The sequence below is a fragment of the Mauremys reevesii genome, linkage group 1, assembly GCF_016161935.1.
Source record: "Mauremys reevesii isolate NIE-2019 linkage group 1, ASM1616193v1, whole genome shotgun sequence".
Taxonomy (NCBI): Eukaryota; Metazoa; Chordata; order Testudines; family Geoemydidae; genus Mauremys; species Mauremys reevesii.
The window spans coordinates 65,403,993-65,424,383 of record NC_052623.1 but is presented as its reverse complement, the minus strand read 5'-3'; the positions used below and the strand labels follow the sequence as shown (position 1 = coordinate 65,424,383).

Sequence of the window (20,391 nt, the reverse complement as noted above, 5' to 3'; positions counted from 1 at the left end):
CCCACAGACATTAAACTAAAGGCAGTTGTGGTGATGACTGAGTGGGCCCTGAATTAGGAGGAACCAGGAAGGAGAGGGTCTGTGAGCATATGGCGAGGATAAGAGACTTAAGTTTTAATCATAAAAACGCAAGACAAATATTATAGTTGTGTTTTAGTTTTTACACAATCTTATTTGGGTAACTGAAATAGCTAAATCTAAATATAAATGAGAAAAATTTAAATATATTACACAATTAAATACGGAACAATGGCATGACTGCATGTGATGCAGAAGCTTACAAAAGTACCATATTTTGCCATATATAAATACTATAGAACAACTCAAACACAGAATGGCAAAAGAGCAATGCTCAGACTGTGGACATCGAAAATAGGGCATTCTTCCCCATCTCCCACCCTATTTAGACCCGGGCTTTCGGAGGAACAAGTGACTGTAAAAAGGGACTGAAAGAGAAGATATGTACAGTGACACAAGGAAGGGGAAGGTCAAGTATTACATGAGGAAGAGTAATGAGTGTTTAAAATGGAGGAGCTACTGCAAGTGAGGGTAACCTGTAATCAAATTCCTTGCACCTGATCTGGTGATATTCTTTGATGGCTGGATAGTGGGGTGGCTGAGTAGACAAAGTTCAAAGATGGACTGCAACTTTAGAAAGGAGAGAAATAAAAGTGAAATTCTCTAGTCTGGAGGTCAGTGATTTAGGATACTTAATGATATTTCCAACTGTTGTACTGAAATGGAGATGGCATATTTACCACTGTTTTACCAAAGCACCAGTTTATGAGGGCCTGTTTTGGTCTGAGATATGTCCAATTTTGAGAGACGGCTTAATTTTAAATATTTCTTTCATCATTTAGTTATTAAAGGAAGCACAGGTTCTCTGCCATATAAATTTAATACCTTTTGTTAAAAATATATTAAGAATGGATAATTTTTTTTTTTAAAGTGTCCTGCATCTAACTTCCGTTTTCCTAAACTTAAAACAATCGGCAGCAACTTGGTCTCCCTAACAGTTACATTGAGGAAAAGCTAACGAACTGGTCCCAGTTCCTTTCAGACACCCCAGGTCTGAGTGGGCCCATGTTAACTTTACGGTTTGAAAATGTTAAATTCTCAGTAACTTTAATGAACTGTAAAATCTAAGCTTTTCATGGTTTACATTGAAGCAATATTGTTTTGAAGTGAAAGATTTTATGCCACTAAGGCTTTTATAAAATTACAGTTTTAGCAGCAACTGATGGTAAAACTGTAATTTTATAAAAACCTTAGTAGCATAAGTCTTTGTTACTTCAAAACAATATTGCTAACACTTATGCACACAAGTAATTCACTGAAGCTAATGGGATTATTCTTGAGTCCAATTATGTACTACTTAAGTGTTTGCAGAATCAGGACCAATAATTTGTAAAATTAAAACGTAGACCCTACTAGTAATGGCATTTAAAAAAGGGGTTTAAAATTTACTACTCTTTGAGCACTATTCAAACAAAGCAAAACTATGCAAATAAGAGGTCTTTATAAATTGAGAGAACTATGAGGAAAGTCCCAAAAACAAACCCTTCCATAATTAACATTGCTTTTCCATGTCTGCCAATAAAAAAAAAAAAAAGATGAAAAAAAGCAGACATACAGCTATTGAAAGAAGCAAGGAGTTGTTAGATGTTTTGAGATAGAATTACACACAATTAGTGTGTAATTTTATCTGGAACACGAATTTCAAATTACAAAATCAAAGTCATCACCTAGAAAAATTTGTATTTTTCTACATTTATACAGAATAACTATATACACAAAAACAGCAAAGAGTTCTGTGGCACCTTATAGACTAACAGACGTATTGGAGCATAAGCTTTCGTGGGTGAATACCCACTTTGTCAGATGCATGTGTCAGGGTGGTTTCTGAGGCTGTGGATGGCATTGCGTTCTGCACGACTTAGGTTCTGAGGCAAGCGATGTTGTTTTTCCACATGCATCCGACGAAGTGGGTATTCACCCACGAAAGCTCATGCTCCAATATGTCTGTTAGTCTAGAAGGTGCCACAGAACTCTTTGCTGCTTTTACAGATCCAGACTAACACGGCTACCCCTCTGATACTATATACACAAATGCTCAACAACATACAACCTAAAAGGCATTGTTCAAAACCTTTTTGCTATTGTGCCTCAGCTGTTTTTTATTATTACTTTTATTTAAGTAAGATTTGTGCTGAAAAACCAATTATTTAAATTGATTTCATTAACCTTTATAGGACAAAGAAATGATTAATGCAAATACAGAAGAATTCTACTGCTTGTTTTGATCACTGAAATGTAATGTTTTACTGTGAAATAATTGAAAGGTTTGATATGAAAAAAAGAACACACAGGAAAAAGCAGTGTTATATAAGTGCCTTGAATTAGGTTCCAGAACGCTTCGAATTTTAGTTAGGCAACAGTAATTACAAACACTTTACATTTTTTTTTTTTTTTTAAGATCAAGAGAAGGGTTTTTTTGGCCTTTGTTTTGAGAGTGTTTCCATTTCTCCCCACCTCTGCGCTGCTGTGGCCCCCCACCTGCTCCCCTCCAATTCAGAAAGTCCAAGTACTCTCTGCTTTACTGACTACACAACTCATTTAAAAAAAAAAAAAAAAAAAAAAAAAGAAGCAGCAGCAGCATCTGTTCACCTACCTGACTTCCCATAAATGAAGGCAAAACGCCACCTTTCCCAAATCTTATTTCAGTATGCCCAGAGGATATGTTTACTGTGCATTAAGTTTATGTAAACACACTTAGTATTATGATTGTTGAGTACAACTTTAGGAAACGGTACGTCTGCAGATATATGCTCTTCCATCCAATAGTCTGGCAATATCCAATAGTTTTAGAAACTATGCATTTTGGAAGAAGTCCACTAACCCCAACCCCGCTCTATTGCTTATCTCAGGGACTCTATATCATTTAAGGGTAATGTAACTTGTTAGAATTATATACAGAACTCTTTTGATTACTTTTTCCTGTTGCCTTTGCACCGCCCTCACTTCTCTTACATGTTGCACACCTACCACCGTTCCCATCACGTACCCAACACAATACTGGAAGAGAAAAAGTTATCAAAACCCATCTACCTAAAGCACAAACTAACCAAACCAAAAGAATATTTTAAATGCAGCAACTTAGCAAGCCTTTTTATGACTATCATTAATCCCAAGCCTTCAGTTATGCATACATGATCACTCCCAAAACGGAAACACCAGTGTCAGTTCTTTCACCTCAATTCAAAAGGCAACACTGAATTAACACTCGCCAACTTCCTTTGTTGACTTAAATTAGCAAATCTACTTGAAATCATTCACTTTAATTCTTCACGTGGCAACACTAAAATTTTGTTTCCATAGGCTACTAACCAACACACCACGCTTCAAGCAAATATTTCTGATGAATTTTTATAAGCTGAGTTTTGGCAACGGGCACCTGCAAAGGATATTGGATAATTTAGCTCTATATTAAATTATTAGAGCACATCCAATTACTTGTCAATATACTATATAGGACTATTTGGTTTAACAAAGAAGACTTAGCTTCCATCTTTGTGCATATAAGCCATTTTGAGACACATATACCATTGTAATACTGAACTGCTGATCAAATGCACATCTTTTGCATGCAGAAAGATCTTTTAAATATGTTTCTTACACAAATTTATTAATACTGTACTACATTTATACAGTGCCATCTGAGTCTATTGCACATTACAAATGATAAAAAGACAAGGTTCCTCAAGAGCTTAGAATCTAACTTAGACAAACACAGTAAAGGAAGACAACAACAGAAAACCAAGAGGTAATGAATAGAAAGGAGATCAGCAAAAAAAGGTTAATTGGGACTGGAGAGTTTTGAGAATGCATTTGAAAAAAAGGAGACAGAGGTAAAATGGCACACAGAGTTGAGGTACATACAACTGAAAATACTGAGCTGTTTATATTAGCTTACAGGCAAAACAAAAGTTTTCCAGAGCTCAAAACAGTCTATTAAAAATACGAGTAACATTCTAAACATTATCAGATGCCAACATTCAGAATAAAGATGTTTTATTTGCTATTTCCCACAGTCAAAAGAAACACGATCATACTTCAACAAATAGTACAATAACTTTGTATATGGTTAGTAATTTCCCTGTTTCAAGCAAAAACCCACTCCCCACCCCGACTAGTTTGCAATCCTGCTCATCTCGACACATCCTCTAATACTCTTACTTCCATTTTAGTGATCAGAAGATCTTTCTAAAAAGTTCATAATTTAATACGACACAAACACAGTGAACTTTAAGGCTAACAAGAATCACTGGTACATGCATTAGGAAGAAAACCTTGCTTGCTTATCAGACATATCTGACAATATCACTAGACATTAGCTATCCTTTTCTTAAGTAGAATTTACTAAAACTATCTCCCTTCCCTGGAAGCTTGTTCCAGGTCTACATCATCTTGGAAAATAATGCGCCTATTCTTCACAATGTCCATTCTAAACCTCTCTCTAACCAGCTTCAGATGGTGATCTCATGTAAGCTGATTAGATCCTTATTTAAGTATTTATTTAGAGACATTGATATTTCCATATTAATTAGGCCTCATGGTATTCTTTTGAAGGCTAAAAAAAATGAAGCTCTTGAAGTCTTTCTGCATAAACCTTCTAATCTTCTAGTAAGCCTTAGGGCCCTTCTCTGCACCTATTTAGGAATTTGAGATAAGTATCCTGGTCCCTCTAAGATTTAGGACTTGCTACATTTCCAAGTCATTAGCTATCCTATGATCCAACTATGGACATGCACAGTTATCAATAGTTAAAATACTGCTGTGCTCGCACACATAACATACATAGAATTTATTGCTTATTAAGGACTTGTCTACAGATAAAGCACTACAGCAGCTTCAGTGTAGATACCACCTCTGCCAACAGGAGGGGTTCTCCCATCAGCATAGGTAATCCACCTCCCAGAGAGGGAGTAGCTAGGTCGACAGAAGAATTCTTCTGTGATTCTAGCACTGTCTACAAAGGGATTTAGCTTTTCTTAACAATACCATCAGAGGTTTGGATTGTTCAGACCCCTGACCAACATAGTTAAACCAACCTAATTTTCTAGTGTAGCGCAGCCTAAGGTTGTCCGACAGATCCCACTATAATACCGTTTTCAGTTGCTTAGGACTTTGCAAAACTAACCACTTAACAGCTGAAATTTTCTACAGTGTCTATCTCAGGCTGCACTTATTTTTTAAAAAAAAACAGCCGAAGTGGTTCAGCTGTTTCAGAGAATGAAGCTAGGGGAAAATAGATTGGGTCTGAGTTGGGAGCGGGAATGGATTGGGACTAGCTGGGGAAGAAGATTAGCACTGAGAACCAGGGGGGTGGAAGAAAGGAGGTGGCTGGAGAGGGAAGACAGATTGTCAAGAAATTGGGGGAGAATGACACTGGCTGGGCAAGAAGACTGGATTGAGAACCCTAAGGAGTGGAGACTGGAACTAACTAGGTGAAGAGAATGGGACTGTGCCCAAAAGCCTGGAGTGGGAAGGAGACAGTACTAGGATAAGGACAGGTTGAAGGGGCCAGGACAGAAAGGCCACACTTTGGCGGGGCGTGGGGGGTGAGAGAATAGACAGAAGAGTTTGTGCCAACTCAAAACACATTCTTCCTCCAGAGCCTGGACTAGAACCATTCTTCAGCTGTCAGCTAGTGTCTGAAACCCACAGGCAAAGTGTCCCATTCCCCTCTATTGTCATCCTCCATGTGGAGTAGCAATCTACTACTGTTATCAGTTACTCTATTAGCTCAAATGACAGACGACTGTGCGGTGGATCTAAAGGCTACAGATAATGCCATGTCATCACTTCTGTTTTTTCAGTTTGTTTTTTTAAAAAGCAAGGAAAATACACACAAAAAGCTATATTAAAGGATTATTAAGGTTGTGAACATATAATTAAAAACTATATAAGAATGCATATGCACAAAAAGGGCCAAATTAAGGTCACATTGGCAAACTTAATTCTGGCATTTTCTAATTCTGAAGTGCTTGATTTTGCAACGCTAATAGTGTTTTTAATGTAGGGTTTTTTTTAAGTGTCTCATTTATAAAGAACAGATTTTGCATTAAAGTGCCAACCCAAGGTCTAAATCAAGATTTGAGAGGTTAAGTAGGATATTACTGCGTAAGGCTCTTTCACTGGTGAAAGACCCCACAAACCTGCAGAGTTTAAGGAAGTGAAAGGGTGGGTACCTAAATTAAGAGCGTTATGCCGTGAGCCCCAGGAAAAGGGTAAAGGTGGGTGTTCCTAGAGTGTAACAGAATTTTCTGCGGGTAACACTCCCCCAAAGAGAAAACTGAGCAGTTATAATGCCAGACTAGAGGGTTTGCAAAACTGAAACTTACATTGAGCACACAACTCCCTTCTTAGTTTAGACTAAGAGGGTTTCAATTACTAATTAAGGTAAACCAGTAGGTTTGAAATAGATTTGATAACATGGGGCCTACAGCAGTCAATCCTGGGGCCTATGGACAACTTTAATGAAGTCACTGTACTCAAATTTTTTTTTAAAAGGATATTCAATATATCCAGTACCATTTCTGTTTCCTGCACTGAGTGAATTTTTATTTTTTGTCTATGAGCAAGTTAACCATACTGTGATATACGACTGCATGTATAGACAGTACAATAAAAAAAAAGGACTTTGAATGCCAAATTTAAATTCAGAAAAAAATAGCAAGACAGAAGATGCCACAGTACTGCTCAGTGGATGCTTGTTTTTGAAACCACTTTTCTAACAAATTTGGTACTACATTTTTTCAAAACTATGTTCCTTATTGTTTTTATAGTAAATTTAGAAATCCTATATATTTCTCTAAATGCTCAACTCTTATACAGTATGGAGGTACACTGGGAAATATTACAAAAGGTGTATTTGCTTTTTCCCTTTTTTCATGTGCCTTCAATAATTTTTGTACCCCTATTTCAACCATAAAATAGAGTATTTAGTCTACTACACTAATTTGCTTTCTCCGTTACCTCCAATTATTCACTTATTTTACTGTACTTTAATTTACAAAAAGTTAATATTTATGGATAAAGTAGTATTTTAAACTGTTTACATTTTAAATTTGTTAGGGAGAATTTCCTTTCCAATATTTTATTTCAGCAAGAATCCTTGAGATTCTTCTGTCTGTGAAACAGATTTTCTTTGTACCAACGTATACAAAGCAATGCATACAAGCATTCCAATGAAGAATATCTACTTAGCAGTAGATGCAAGAACCACCACTTTTTTGGAAACAAAATTAAGATCTCTATCAAGGTACAAAATGATGATTAAGCAGAATATTCATTTGCAAGTGGCAACCAGGCAAAACATACACACTATGTTTTATGCTGTAAACATTTTGCTGCCAAACGCACCACAGGTGAAAGGGCAGAGATACATACACCACGCTGACTAACTTTTGATGGTAAAGATCTTAGCGAGACAAAGTCGTTTAAAAACTAACCAAGTTACTCAACTCTGAAGTACACTTTTTCAGGAATTCTTAAACATCTTTCTAGAGTTGCTAGGGTGATGCATACAACAGATGAGACGTTAAAGGCCATTAAAAACAAGAGACATGGATGTTCAGAGTCAAGTCCTTGACTTTCCCTGTTGTGACTAGCTATTGTAACACACACGAGCAAAAAAGATAGAGTGAATACACACACAAATCAGAGATTAAAAAGAGACCCAGTGACAAGGGAAACACTTTGAATGGCTAGGAGAGCAGTAACAACAAAACAAGACTAGTTAGTTTCACTGCTTTTATTTAGAACCTTGAAAACAGCACTGAAACGAAAGAACCATGGTAATTTAATAATAATTGTGCTTAGGAAAATAGGAGCACAGACAGGCAGTGGAGTTATTCACAGAGGATACTGGAGAGGGTATAGTAAACAACACCTCATTCCTTCGTCTTGCAGCAGATACATCTCTAGAAGGGTACAGTAGCAGAGATTCCTCCCCTCCCCACCCCTGCCAGCTAGAAGGAAGAGAAACAATAGAACGTGCCTTCTGCTTCCACTGCAGATCTTCAAGTTTATTAGACCACTACTAGAAAGACGTTTGAATCGAAGATGAACACCTGAGTCCTGTTGTGGACCCTGCCAGGAGACATATAAGCAACTAAAAAGACATGAGGTAGGGAAAAAGCAGAGAAGCCCAGACCTTTAAGGTGTTGGCCTTGCACCCTACTGATGGAACTTCCTCCCTTGTCTTTTGTATCTACTTATGGCTAATTGCCCTGAATAAATTTATGAAAACAGGAAACTAAATTAAATATTTGCATTTATAATGTAATTAAACCATGTTTTTAGCCAAAGCATTGCAACTTCCTTCTTAAAAGCATTCTATGGTTTATGAATAACACAATTAAAAATTTTTCATAAAGTTCAAGTTTTTCAGAAATCAGTTTAAAATATTTCTAAAAAATGAAAAAGCTTAGATTATACACTGTTTACAGTATGCGTCTTTTACAGGCCACTTGGATGTTTTCCAGTGGCACTTCAATGTCAGAGCTTTAGTGTCTGAAGTGCTATTTTAAGCAATTGATGTGCTGACAATTACATTTTTCACGCACGAGAATGGCTTTCTGAGCAACAAAGGCTAAATGAATGAGAATGTTTCAGTTCAGCCATGCTGTTTATAGTAACGGCACTCCTAATTTTGACATTTTTGTAGTGATGCTTTACTATAATATTGTTTTGGCTACAACTTTTCTGTACCTAAAAAATGCAACACAATCTTAACTTTATTATTACATAAAGTCAGTGACTTAGGTCACCGAGTTACAGTTGGTATTTAATGGCCACATGACCAGTTTTGATCATTTGAGATTCTATGAATAACTGAATAGGAAAAACAAATCTTGACTAATGTAATGGGATGAAAAGGCAAATCAGTAGTTTCCCCTCCTTTCCACCTACCTTAAGCCTGTGTACTCAACTGGGCAAAACTAAGATTTGATTTACGACTCCATTGTTTTTTTATTTCTAGTTTGAAACATAAGAGTTATCATTCCAGATTAGTGCACCATCTGGCCTCCAACAACTATAAATACCAGAAGCTTTAGAAGAAAGTGCAAGAAAACTGCTGAAAGTAGGTATGAGTAACCTGCCCCAGGGAAAGTTTCCTCTTAACCCTGAATAGTTAGAAGTTGGCTTATGCACTGAAGCATGAGATTTTCATCTCACCAAATCTCATTTAATTTTTATTTTATTTATTTTGAGATACCCACTAAAACAGCTCAGCCTTGTCCAAGAACAAGGCTAGGAAAAAACAGTCTTCCCCTAGGTTAAAAAATTCTTACAGCTGTTTCATTGAGAAGCTGTAGAATCACCATGCTTTAGAGCAGAGATTTAAAATTTGGCAGGAGGAAGAGGGAGACCTCCCTAATGTTAGAGATGGATTTTCCTGGAAATGGCAAAAGACAACACAAATTTGGCTGAATTATAGGCCACTGGAAAAAAATCTCAGTTTTCAAATACTCTGAGGCTTGTTAAAGTTTGGCAGCTATATTCTCCAACAATTCTGACTGCACTGAGCATACTTCATCCCCACACAGCTTTTACAATTTTATCAAAGAATGCGCATGCTCCATCCTGAGGCTGAGCAAGACTTCTTTCCGATGGTGCTGAGCTCAGGACCTGAGAGCAGGGATACTGTGTCTCCTGTGCCCTCAATATCCCCCTACTGATGCCCATACTGCATGGAGGAAACAGACTGACTTGAATGCAGAAGGGCAGTGAGCAGAGGTGGAGGAAAAGGTCAAGGAGACAGGAACACAAGTGATGGAGGGAGGGGAAGAACAGGTGCAAGAGCCAAAGGGACAGGAGCACAACAATTTGTAACTACTGATTAGAACTTATACCCCTCCACAATCTGGAACTGAGTCCAGGATTCCCAAGTCTCAATATTCCACTGCTATCTAGCAAACAACTGTAAACCCCACTGGCAAGGTGTACTTGTTCCCGCCGTAGAGGCTGTTCCACGCAGAGAACAGTCTACTACAGTTGCTACCAGTTATTCCATTAATTCAAGTGGTAAAGCTATGTGCTTCCAACAGGAGCATGTGGGAGTCTACATGGTTGCACGATAGATTCCCCCCCCCCAATGTTCTTTTTATATAAGCGATTATAAACAAAAATAACTACATTAAAATGTTACAAAGGCAAGCACTCAAAAATTAAGAAATGCCAGAATTACAGTTACCTGTGACCCGTTTTTAAGATATTGTGTTTAAGCCTGATGCTTACTGACTTGAGCCTACAATTAACCTGCATTTTTCACCACTATTCAGTTACGTGGAAATTCATGTATCTTCAGTTCGCTGCAAAGTTATTAGCAGACAATGGAGCACTGGTATGGTGAAAGCCCATATTTAAACAATATTCAGACAGATTTAAATCTGTCTTAAATGAATACAAAAAGGACAGATTAAAAAAAATCAGTTGCTCAAGGAATTGATCTTTAGTGAAAAATCAAATAAAATTCAGCCACCACTTATAGCTTCTACTTTCAACTCTCAACTGTAGCAGAGAAGTCCAGCTACTTCCTCCCACTCATGTAAGAAAGAGGCTTCACCTTGCTTCATTCTCCATCCACATAGGAGGTAGGGATGTAATGTTAATCAGTAACTGAAAATATTTTCCTGACCCCAATTACCTTCAAAAACTCTGCCTTACACCTGTATAATAGCCACTGTTGCCTTAAATGGGGGTGCGCAGGTGATACCAAGGGCAGACTTTGTCCCAGAAATTGAGTAACAGTTCTGTGCAAAACAATAAAATTCACTACTTTTCCATAGCTTTGCTGATTCTGCACTACTAGAAGAAATATAAATGTAGGGAAAGAATTTTAAGCCTGATATCTAAAGTTAAGCACCTACATAAGTTGCCTGATTTTCAGAGTTACCCAATATCTGGAGATCCACTGACTTCAATAGGAGCTGTAGGTTCTCAACACCTCAGAAAGTTTGGCCACTTATTTATATACAGATTTAAATGCCTATTTTTGTAAATCTTGGTAAAAAAAACAATAAGTGAACACCACTAGTAACTTAATTGAACTGCTGTATAATTAACAGCCAATAAATGTGTATTAAAATTGTGGAGGAGGAAAGTGAGCCAGAAGTCACTTCTGATCACCTGAAGAGGAATAAATTTAATTTAAAAGATCTATTTTAATGGAATGCTCTGATGATTTGGGATATAAACATTATGACTTCAATGGGATGGCTAGCTCAAAGAAAAATAGTTGACAGCCATTGTACAATGGAAATCCATAATTCTGGTCCATTCTAACTGTAATCACTCATGATTTTACAGTGCAAAATTATAAACACTTATAATTTCACTAAAACACGATACTAAAAAACAAGTATTTTACTCATACATATGAAATGTGGTAAATGCTGTCCTGTAACCTCTACATAATGTCAAAATAATGAGAGCCCCTGTTCAATAGGCGTTAGCATGCCATCAATTCACAAACTATTAATGATAAAATACCCATTTAACCACGTGTACTAGCTTTCTTCAAATGCACGTACCAGAATTTACCCCAAGAGGCAAGGCATCATGCTATCATGTTCTATTCCAGTGGCTCTCAAACTTTTTTTTACTGGTGACCCCTTTCACATAGCAAGCCTCTGAGTGCGACCCCCCTTATAAACTAAAACTACTTTTTTATATATTTATTTCACACCATTATAAATGCTGGAGGCAAAGCGGGGTTTGGGGTGGAGGTTGACAGCTCGCGACCCTCCATGTAATAACCTCGTGACCCCCTGAGGGGTCCCCACCCCCAGTTTGAGAACCTCTGTTCTATTCAGTCTCTGCCCCATAAAATAAACCAGGTCCAAAAACTAATACTATATAACAACTGTTTGGTGATTTACATAAAATGAGTTGATGGGAGTTAAACCTTCACACCCCAGCAGTAAGTTTCACAATTAAATGTGTGTGTCAACAATTTGCACTGGTAGGCCAAGGACCAAAAGAGTACAATTCAGACAGCAGGACCAGAAAAAACAAGATGGTCACTCAGTCTGACATCATATATTTTGTAGAGCTTCTCACCACATGATTGACATTAATGTCTTTAGCCTTTAAAAAAAAAAAGAATCCATAACAATGGTGCTTCATTCAATCACATATCTTGGGAGTCTATTCTGCTCTCCAATTGCTCTTAACAACTTTTCCCTGTCTTCCTTCACTTCAGGCTATTGTTTCTTGTCCTATCGTGTTTTGAGACTGTGAATAGTACTCTTACTTCATTTATATTAGTTGTTTCCGTGAAATAATTTCTCGATTGATCATTGTCCCTCACCTGCAGCCCCTCTCCTAGTGTATGGCAAAGCATGAAGTTTATACTTCTGCTTAATGTTATACTGTCTCCAGTGTTCTCATGTTAATTTGCAATTTGCTCTACCCCCAATTTTAAAGACACATCAGCAATCTGAAATTCACTGGGGGAAAAAAAATGTAAAATAGTTTCAAGTGTTACACATGCCTTAAAGTCTCCATACCAGTTTTTATGGGTTTACAATCATTTTCCTACTTTTCAAACTGGTTTCTTGCACCCTGTTACTATGTGAAAGACAAACAGGTGAAAACACAGATTGACTAGCGAGGACGCAGTGGGAAAGTGACTTACACATAAAGTGCTCTCAAGAGCATGAACAAAACAAGTGAAGAAAATGATTGTTATTTGTCTGATCTTTACCATAAAGCAACATTTATGAACGAGAGGCAAATCTGAAACAAAATGTGTCATTTAAGTTAACTTTGTACCTATAAAAATCAGTAGAAATATAAATACAAAATCCAAATCTGATGTATGTAAACTAAATACTAGGAGCTGTGCTCTTTATTGCACACATGGATTCCCACTGTGAACTTATTTGCATATGATGTTAACACACTGCCTAGGAAAGTGTTATCTTGACTCATTTTGCAATACAAAGTCTACATACATGAAAATGTAACGGAATTTTTTTTATTAAGATTTGTTTATCTATTTGAAAGATTCCATGGGCATTAAAAATAAAATGAAGAAAGATTTCCATAGTTAAAACATCTGAAGATCAAAGATTGTTTGAAATTGACTTGATTCAATAATCAGTCTGTGTAAACTGAGACAAGAGCCACCTATAAATGAGATAGCCTTATGAAAAATCAATATATATCATGACTCAAGAAAAAAGAAACTACCTAAACACTAAAAGGGAATTTGCCTATATTTTAGAAAACTGAGCTATCAGGACAGATGACAAGTCTAGAGTTTGACATGTCAAAATGTGAGGTGTATCTGACAGGCTAAGAGAACAGAAGCCAGAGGAAACAGCGTATTAATACGGCAGCTGTAACAGTATTGCTTTTACCCTCTCTCTTCAATAACTGAAGTTTATAGATTAATTTTCCACAGGATATCCTGTCAGGAAGTTCATCTTTATGCTTCTTTTCATGGCTTCTCTGCTACATTTAGAAATATAGCAGTCTGACTTATAGTGGGGAAATACCAACTATTATGTCAAAGAGAAAATTCTCTCTGCTCTTGAAAGGATGTAGATAACACAGCAGAGTATTTAACAACCTATGTACTAATAATGGGCACAGGAAAGAGTGCAGTTACTGCTCTAAAGAGGTAACAGGGTTAACAATTTGAAGGCAAAAGGACATTGACACATGAATATACACACAATTATAAAATGGCTTCATTGAAAGCTGCGATATAATTTACACAAGGTATTACATGGGTCAGACATTTCTTCAGATGCATGCTCACAACGGAATTTTACAACTTCTTCACCAGTCCAATTATGCTGTCACTCAGCATTATTCAATTATATTTTTTCTTACGCACTTTCCCTTGTCAGATTTAGAACCACTTGTAATGTGTACACATTAATCTTAAATCAGAAAATGTAGTGCCCACCTGGAGTCTATAATCCCCTGCCCGGATTTTACTTGTTAGACATATTTTAAGGTGCCTATTTCTTTAGTATGTAGAGTCCAGGTATGTGTAACAATATTATTCCCTAAAACAGGAGACATCTAATCTAATACATACACCCTACAGCAAAAAAGAATCAAAACCAAAAACACCAACTAAAAGAGACTGGTGGCTGAGGAGATAAGAGAAAAACCAAACCAAAGAGATATCACTTTTAGGAAAAGACGCAAGGTACAGGACTCAGACTCTGATAGATTGTAAGTGGAAAGGCATTACAGAGCCAAGAATCTGGTACTGAAAATACCTTTTCAGTAGCTCTAGGATTCCATCCCCAGATGGAAAGCAAAAGCATTCCCACTAATGGTATATTCCGAAAAGGGATACACGGGGAGAGGTGATCTCTGAGACAGCCAGGTGCTAGAACATCTGTAAATAATCTATCTTTCACTAAGCAGAGGACTGGCAACCAGTGCAGTGCACAGCAATAGTATAGTCTCACCTATCTACAGGTCTTTAAAAAGCAAGTAGTCATATTCTACTCCAAGCAAAGCATCTGAGTGATGTTCAGTGGTAGCTACATGAGAGCACATTTCAGTAGTCTACTAGGAGATGATAAAGACATAAATAATGAGGGCACAGTCTGCACAGGTGGGGAAAAGATGCACTCTTTGGCCAGTCAAGAACTGAAAAAGGCAGCATTTCCAGCTACTTGCTACTACCTGGGATTCAAGAACTACAAACAAATCAACTGTGAAAAACAGCTGACCTCTACCCTCAAAATAAGTGTGCAGTCACATACCCCAGCCAATTTCTCAAAACGCTTTCCAATATCAACAAGCATACTGCCATCTTAACTGGTTTGAGTACACCAGCTAGCATCAGTTTTGATTACTTCTTCCAACACTGAAAAAGCAAAGAGTAATGTTCAGGTTCTCCAAAGGAAAACAAAACAAAAAATCCCACAAAGATGAGCATCATCAGCATAATGGTGACACAGTAAGCCCATAACATCTCAATATCTCCTCTACCAGCTTCACATACTTGTTGAAAAGAAAGTGGGCCACTAACAGAATACTGTGAGACCTCTTATGCGAGAGCCCTCATGAAAAATGAGCAACCTCCCTTTCTAACCCTCTGGGATCTCTTAGAAAGAATGACTAAAGCCACTTTAAGCATGTCAACACCTCATGATCAACAGTATCAAAGACTGCTGATATAATATTAACATTAATATCTAACCTTTCAGCATCCTGAGATCTACCATAATGGGGACAAATTTGTCCTCTGCTAGTTCTCAGGACTTAAACAGCTGTATGAACCTAAGAATTAAAAATATTATATATATATATTATACACACACCACCACCACCACCCCCCTCACCTCTCATTGTGACTACAAGCAAGAAGGAAAATACGAATCTTTCCTTTTTTCATGTCCTTTTCTTCCCCCATTTATTTTCAAGGCTATTTAATTCTGTCCTAAGTTACCCTCCTCTCACATTAATGGAATTTCTTCTTCTTCTCAGGGCTTGTCTACCCTTACCCGGGAATCGACGAGCGGCAAACAATGCATTGGTGGTCTATTTAGCGGGTCTAAGACCTGCTAAAATCGACCACAGTTCACTCTCCCGTCAACTCCTGTACTCCACCAGAAGCTGTCAACATCGCATAGTGTGCACTCCATGGTAAGTAGATCTAAGATATGTTAATTTGAGTTACACTATTCACATAACTCAAATTGCGTAGCTTAGATTGAATTTCCCCTGTAGCATAGACAAGGCCTCAGATTGTAAATTCTTTGCGAGAAGTACCATGTTTTCATATGTATTTTTTACAGAGCCCATTGTAATAGGAACATAATCCCAACTGGGTTTACTAGATACAGCTAGGACGTTAGTATTAAATAATAATGGTTGAAAATGGCTGTTGCCAAGGCTGCTAAATTCTGTACAGGGGGCAGAAACCTTTGAAACTGACACAGTTACACTGCACACATTGCCAAACCAACACACGCACATACACAAACACACAAATTAAGACACCCAGTTGTCATCCATCTTATAAAAAAACCCTCATGTTTCAAGTATCTAACAATGGTTCCTCTGAGACTGTACTACAGGCACATCAATTTCAAAGGCCTGTGCTCCCTGTGCAGAATTGAGCAACTCCAGCAATGTAACAGGGCTTTAAAATGGAAACTCCAGGAACGAAACATGCAAGTGCCTCAGGTTGGGCTCAAAGAGAGGGAAGGGAGGAGCAGCAGCAGAGAACATTGAGAGGAAACATCCAGGGTCAGAGCAATCTGAAAAAATCGTTTTAAAATAATCTCCTCTCTCGTCCACCACCACCCCCAGAGCAGCCCCACTCCATCCCCATATTGCCTGAAGCGGCTGGCCCAAACCTTCCATAAGGCATTCATTCACAGCAGACCAAACCATGATGTAGTCAAGATTCAAAAAGGAAGTTTGAAATGGAAAAGACTCTTAGGCTTGTAAAATATACCTAAAAATAAATCTCAAATAGTTAATTGTATTTCAGAATTGCTCCCCACAATCTTGATAATTATTGTAAGTATGCCACCACACTCCAAAGCGTACTTTTCCAGTCAACTATACATGTTGTGTGTACATATAATATAATGAAGGGACACACAGCCTGCTAGGTACTACTACACATAGACAGTGTACTCATGCAACACAGTTTCAGAGTGCAATCAATACAATTCACTCCCTCTCTTAGAAGAGAAGCAACATAAGAAATTTAACACAGTAGCTGTGTGTCGTGATCTGAGAAACTGTTTTTCTAACAAAGCAGGTATCACAACTATATCTGCAACATTACACTTAGTCATCTTATGAAATCACTGCAATGGTAATTGCAAACTCATGTACATAAAAGTGATATGGTTTCTTTGCAAAGTTAGTGGCATGATCTTACCTCTCATCCTCACCATCAACAAGATGGGTTGTCAATGGCAGTACTTTCAGTGGAAAAAGGGAAGCAGACGATGTTATGTTGCTGCCACTCCCATCTGAAACAGCTGATGCTCCAACACCACTTTCACCACTGGCAGCTTGCGGTAAACCAACTAAGGACGGTTCTGTAGGGCGCCTGCCATCTTCAATTTGGCTTACAATTGACTGAGTTAGTGATTGTGCAGAGAACTGTGTAGAGTTTAGCGGTATCTGTTGTGGCACATTTTGTGCCACTGGTATACTTATACTAGTTGATATCAAGGGAGGCTGACTAACACTTTGAACCAAATTCCCATTTTGCACAGCTGAAGCTTGTGCTATGTTCTGTGATGGACCCAAACTTACAGAAGCAGAAGGTATATCAGGAGGTACATTTGAACTAACTTGACTTGGAGCAGGAACAGCACTAGTAGAAGGTATAGGGCTAACTGCAGGCAATGGTTGGCTGGTCATTCCTTGAACTACAGTTTCTACTTGTGCCTGGGGTTGTACAGGTAACAAAACATTTTGTGAAGCAATTACCATTTGCGGAGGAAGGCCTGAAGCACCAGCTTGTAGTCCCTGCTGAATTATCCCAGTCTGAACAGGCTGCACCACTTGTGAAGATGGAGGAGCAGCACTTTGCTGCATAACTGAAGGTGTAATTTGGTTTGCAACAGGTGGCTGCTGCACCACAGCAGGTACATTTCCTTGTTGTGCAATGTTAATAATTTGACCACTAGTACCTACAGGTGGCACTGCTGTCTGAGCATGTGCAACAGGCTGAGCTGGTGCCACAGCAGGATGTACTTGTACAGAAGGTTGGATGCTTGGTGCCTGAGCAACAGGAACCGGTGTTCCTGCTCCTACTCCTGTAGAGCTGGATTGCACAGCAGGCACTGGAGGTTGAAGTATCTGCTGATGTTGTATGTAGTCCGGTATGGTCCCTGTCACAGAACTCTGATTCACTGGTTTAACTCGTGCAGGGGCCATCTGCATGGGAAGTGTCTGTTGTCCATACTGTAACTGCTGTTGTGGTACAACAGGCAAAGTTTGCACAGGCCGTGAGGGTTGAGAATATGATAACTGCTGCTGAGCCACACTTGGAATAGCAGGTTGTTGGTGACCTAAAGATGATACACCTACTACATTAACTGGAGTTGGCTGAACACCAGTAACAGTTGTTAGACTAGCCTGTGTTGAAGACTGGACTCCTTGCTTTTGCTGTGGATAATTTACTTCTTGAGAAGGCAATTGTACTTGTGCAAGCTGTGATTGAGAAATACTTTGCGGTATATTGGATGCTGGAATAGTCTGAGGTCCAGCACAACTAAAATCCACCTGCTGTGGACCCACACCTTGAAATGTCTGCTGTTGTATCACAGTAGGTGCTCCCATTTCCCCGCTTCCCACACTTTCTGTGTAGTGACTCAGTGTGCTTACATTGCTGCTAACAGAACTCCCACTGGTGCTCTCCCTTTCAGAAGTCACTTCAAGTGGATTTTGTTTTATAGTCTCTACCACTTTGTTTACTGCTACTCCTTCTGTAACTGCTACAGCGTTTTCTTTATCATAGAATTCAGTGCATATCCATCTACCTTTTTTAAAAGGTTCAGAACTGGAATCTAATTTTACAACTCTAAACCTTGATGTGCCAGCTGCAGGCTGCTGCTGACTTGATCCCACTGCCATTCCTGCAGTTGGATTAGTAACATTATTAATGACATTAGAGGAAGCACTCGTACCATTGCCACCACCACTCAAGATATTCACATTAACATTGCTGCTGGTTCCAGACAAAGCATGTACATTAGCAGTACTTGTGATGTTGCTTAAGTTTATATTAACGTTACCAAGCATGCTGCTTGTCATGCTAGGACTACCACCAACCACATTACTTAACGTACTAGTTCCAGTAACAGGACTTACACCTATATTGCCAGGAGTACTTGTAGTGCGAATATTAGACAGGGCAGATGCAGGAGTACCAGAGGATGATGCAGCAGAAACTGGTGCAGTTGTGATAACATTGTCAGAGCTTCCAGTTGTGGACAGCTTTCTAAATGATGGACTTGGGGGTGGTCCTCCAGAAGCTGGTGTACTGCCCACCCCAGGATGTGATGGATGATGATGCCCATGATGGTGATGATGAAGGTGGTGGTGATGGTGACCATGATGGGGGTGAACATTTCCATTGATCACAACACTCTGCTGTGGGTGATGTGGCAAAGGGGGATGCTGCTGAGGAAGGTGAGGCTGGTTTGGAGAGACGGCCCCAGGAGTCTCAGCCTCTTGGAAGTTATTTAAAGTCTCTTCGGAGGAGCTCCTTTCAGGTTCACCCAAGTCAGTGGCCCTGGATAAAGAAACGTCCAAAATTTCTGAAGAAGACAGGTCTTCAGTGTGAGACTCATCCAGGTCGTCGTAGCTTTCCGTGTCCTCTGCTATGCTGTTGTTAGAGCTCATACTGGCAGAGATCTGAGCAGGGGTCACGCTGGTAATTTGGAAGCCACTTTTCTTTTTCATTTGGGCTCCAGCTTGTGCAAGAGGCTGTGGCTGGAGCTGAGACTGGGCGAGGAGGTTCAGGCTTTGTGGAGGAGGGGGTGGCAGCTGTGGACCCGCCGATGAAGATGCTGCAAGAGACGGAGGAGGCGGCTGGATGAGCAGAGGCGGCGGATAATCCTCGGTGGAGAGGGCACCGCTACCAGCGCCGGTACCTGGTGCATTGAGCGCAGTAACGCAGCTGCTGCCGCCGCCGCTGCTGCCCCTTCTAGGAAACATTGCCGGGTGCGCCATCTTCCTAGGACTAATGTCTGCGGCTGAGTCAGGCTGGTGCATTGTACCGGGTTTATTTTAAGAGTGCAGTTCCCCGGCCCGGAGAGAGACAGCCACACAGTTAGCTCTGCATGCAACCCAGGGGAGAGGCACCACACACACACACAACCCCCTCTCCCCTCCCCGCTGGCGCACACAGCACAGGCTGAGCCGCCTCGGCACAGCCGGCACTGCCACTAAACCGCCCCTTTTCCTCCTCCTCCTCTCGGGGGCTGGGGGGGGGTGAGGCCGGGTCCCTCCGCCGCCTTCAGATCAGAGCCAGTGAATGTGACACTTTCAGTCCTTTGCCGTTCACTTTCCCCTCCGCTCTCCACTCCCCCCTGGCCCGCTTCTCCGGGGGGCGGGGTGCTGGGGAAGAAATTACCCACGTTATCCGGCCAACTCAGAAAGCAACCGCCCGCCCCCCTCCCCGGCTCCCAGCCGAGCTGTGTGTCGCTATAGGGGGGTGGCTCTCGGCAAAGCGGACCTCCCCGCCGCGGGGTCCCGGGGGAGCGGCCGCCGCCGCCGCTGGCGGCTGGGTGCGGAGGGGCGGCGAGGGGGTGTCGGGGGCTCGGCGGAGCGGCCGGCTGGGGCGCCTAGGAGCAGCAAGGCGCAGGCAGA

At 39.9% G+C, this 20,391-nt stretch overlaps 1 protein-coding gene across 10 annotated transcripts in view; it reads right to left on the bottom strand.

The window, feature by feature from the left end:
* The window catches only part of TSC22D1 (TSC22 domain family member 1), a 123,055-nt gene that overhangs the window by 102,159 nt on the left and 505 nt on the right, over positions 1-20,391 (bottom strand). For 6 of the 10 annotated variants that reach the window (XR_005593568.1, XR_005593577.1, XR_005593578.1 and 3 more), the window contains exon 1: positions 16,943-20,390. The exons of 1 other annotated variant lie outside the window; for it this stretch is intronic. Coding sequence is in view for 4 of the 9 variants with exons in the window: in XM_039522207.1 (XP_039378141.1) it covers positions 16,943-19,794 (2,852 nt within the window). In the remaining 5 variants the exon portion in view is untranslated. Of the gene's footprint in view, positions 1-16,942; position 20,391 lie in introns of those variants that run through there. 3 more of the 10 variants (XM_039522224.1, XM_039522217.1, XM_039522236.1) reach the window with 2 other exon arrangements.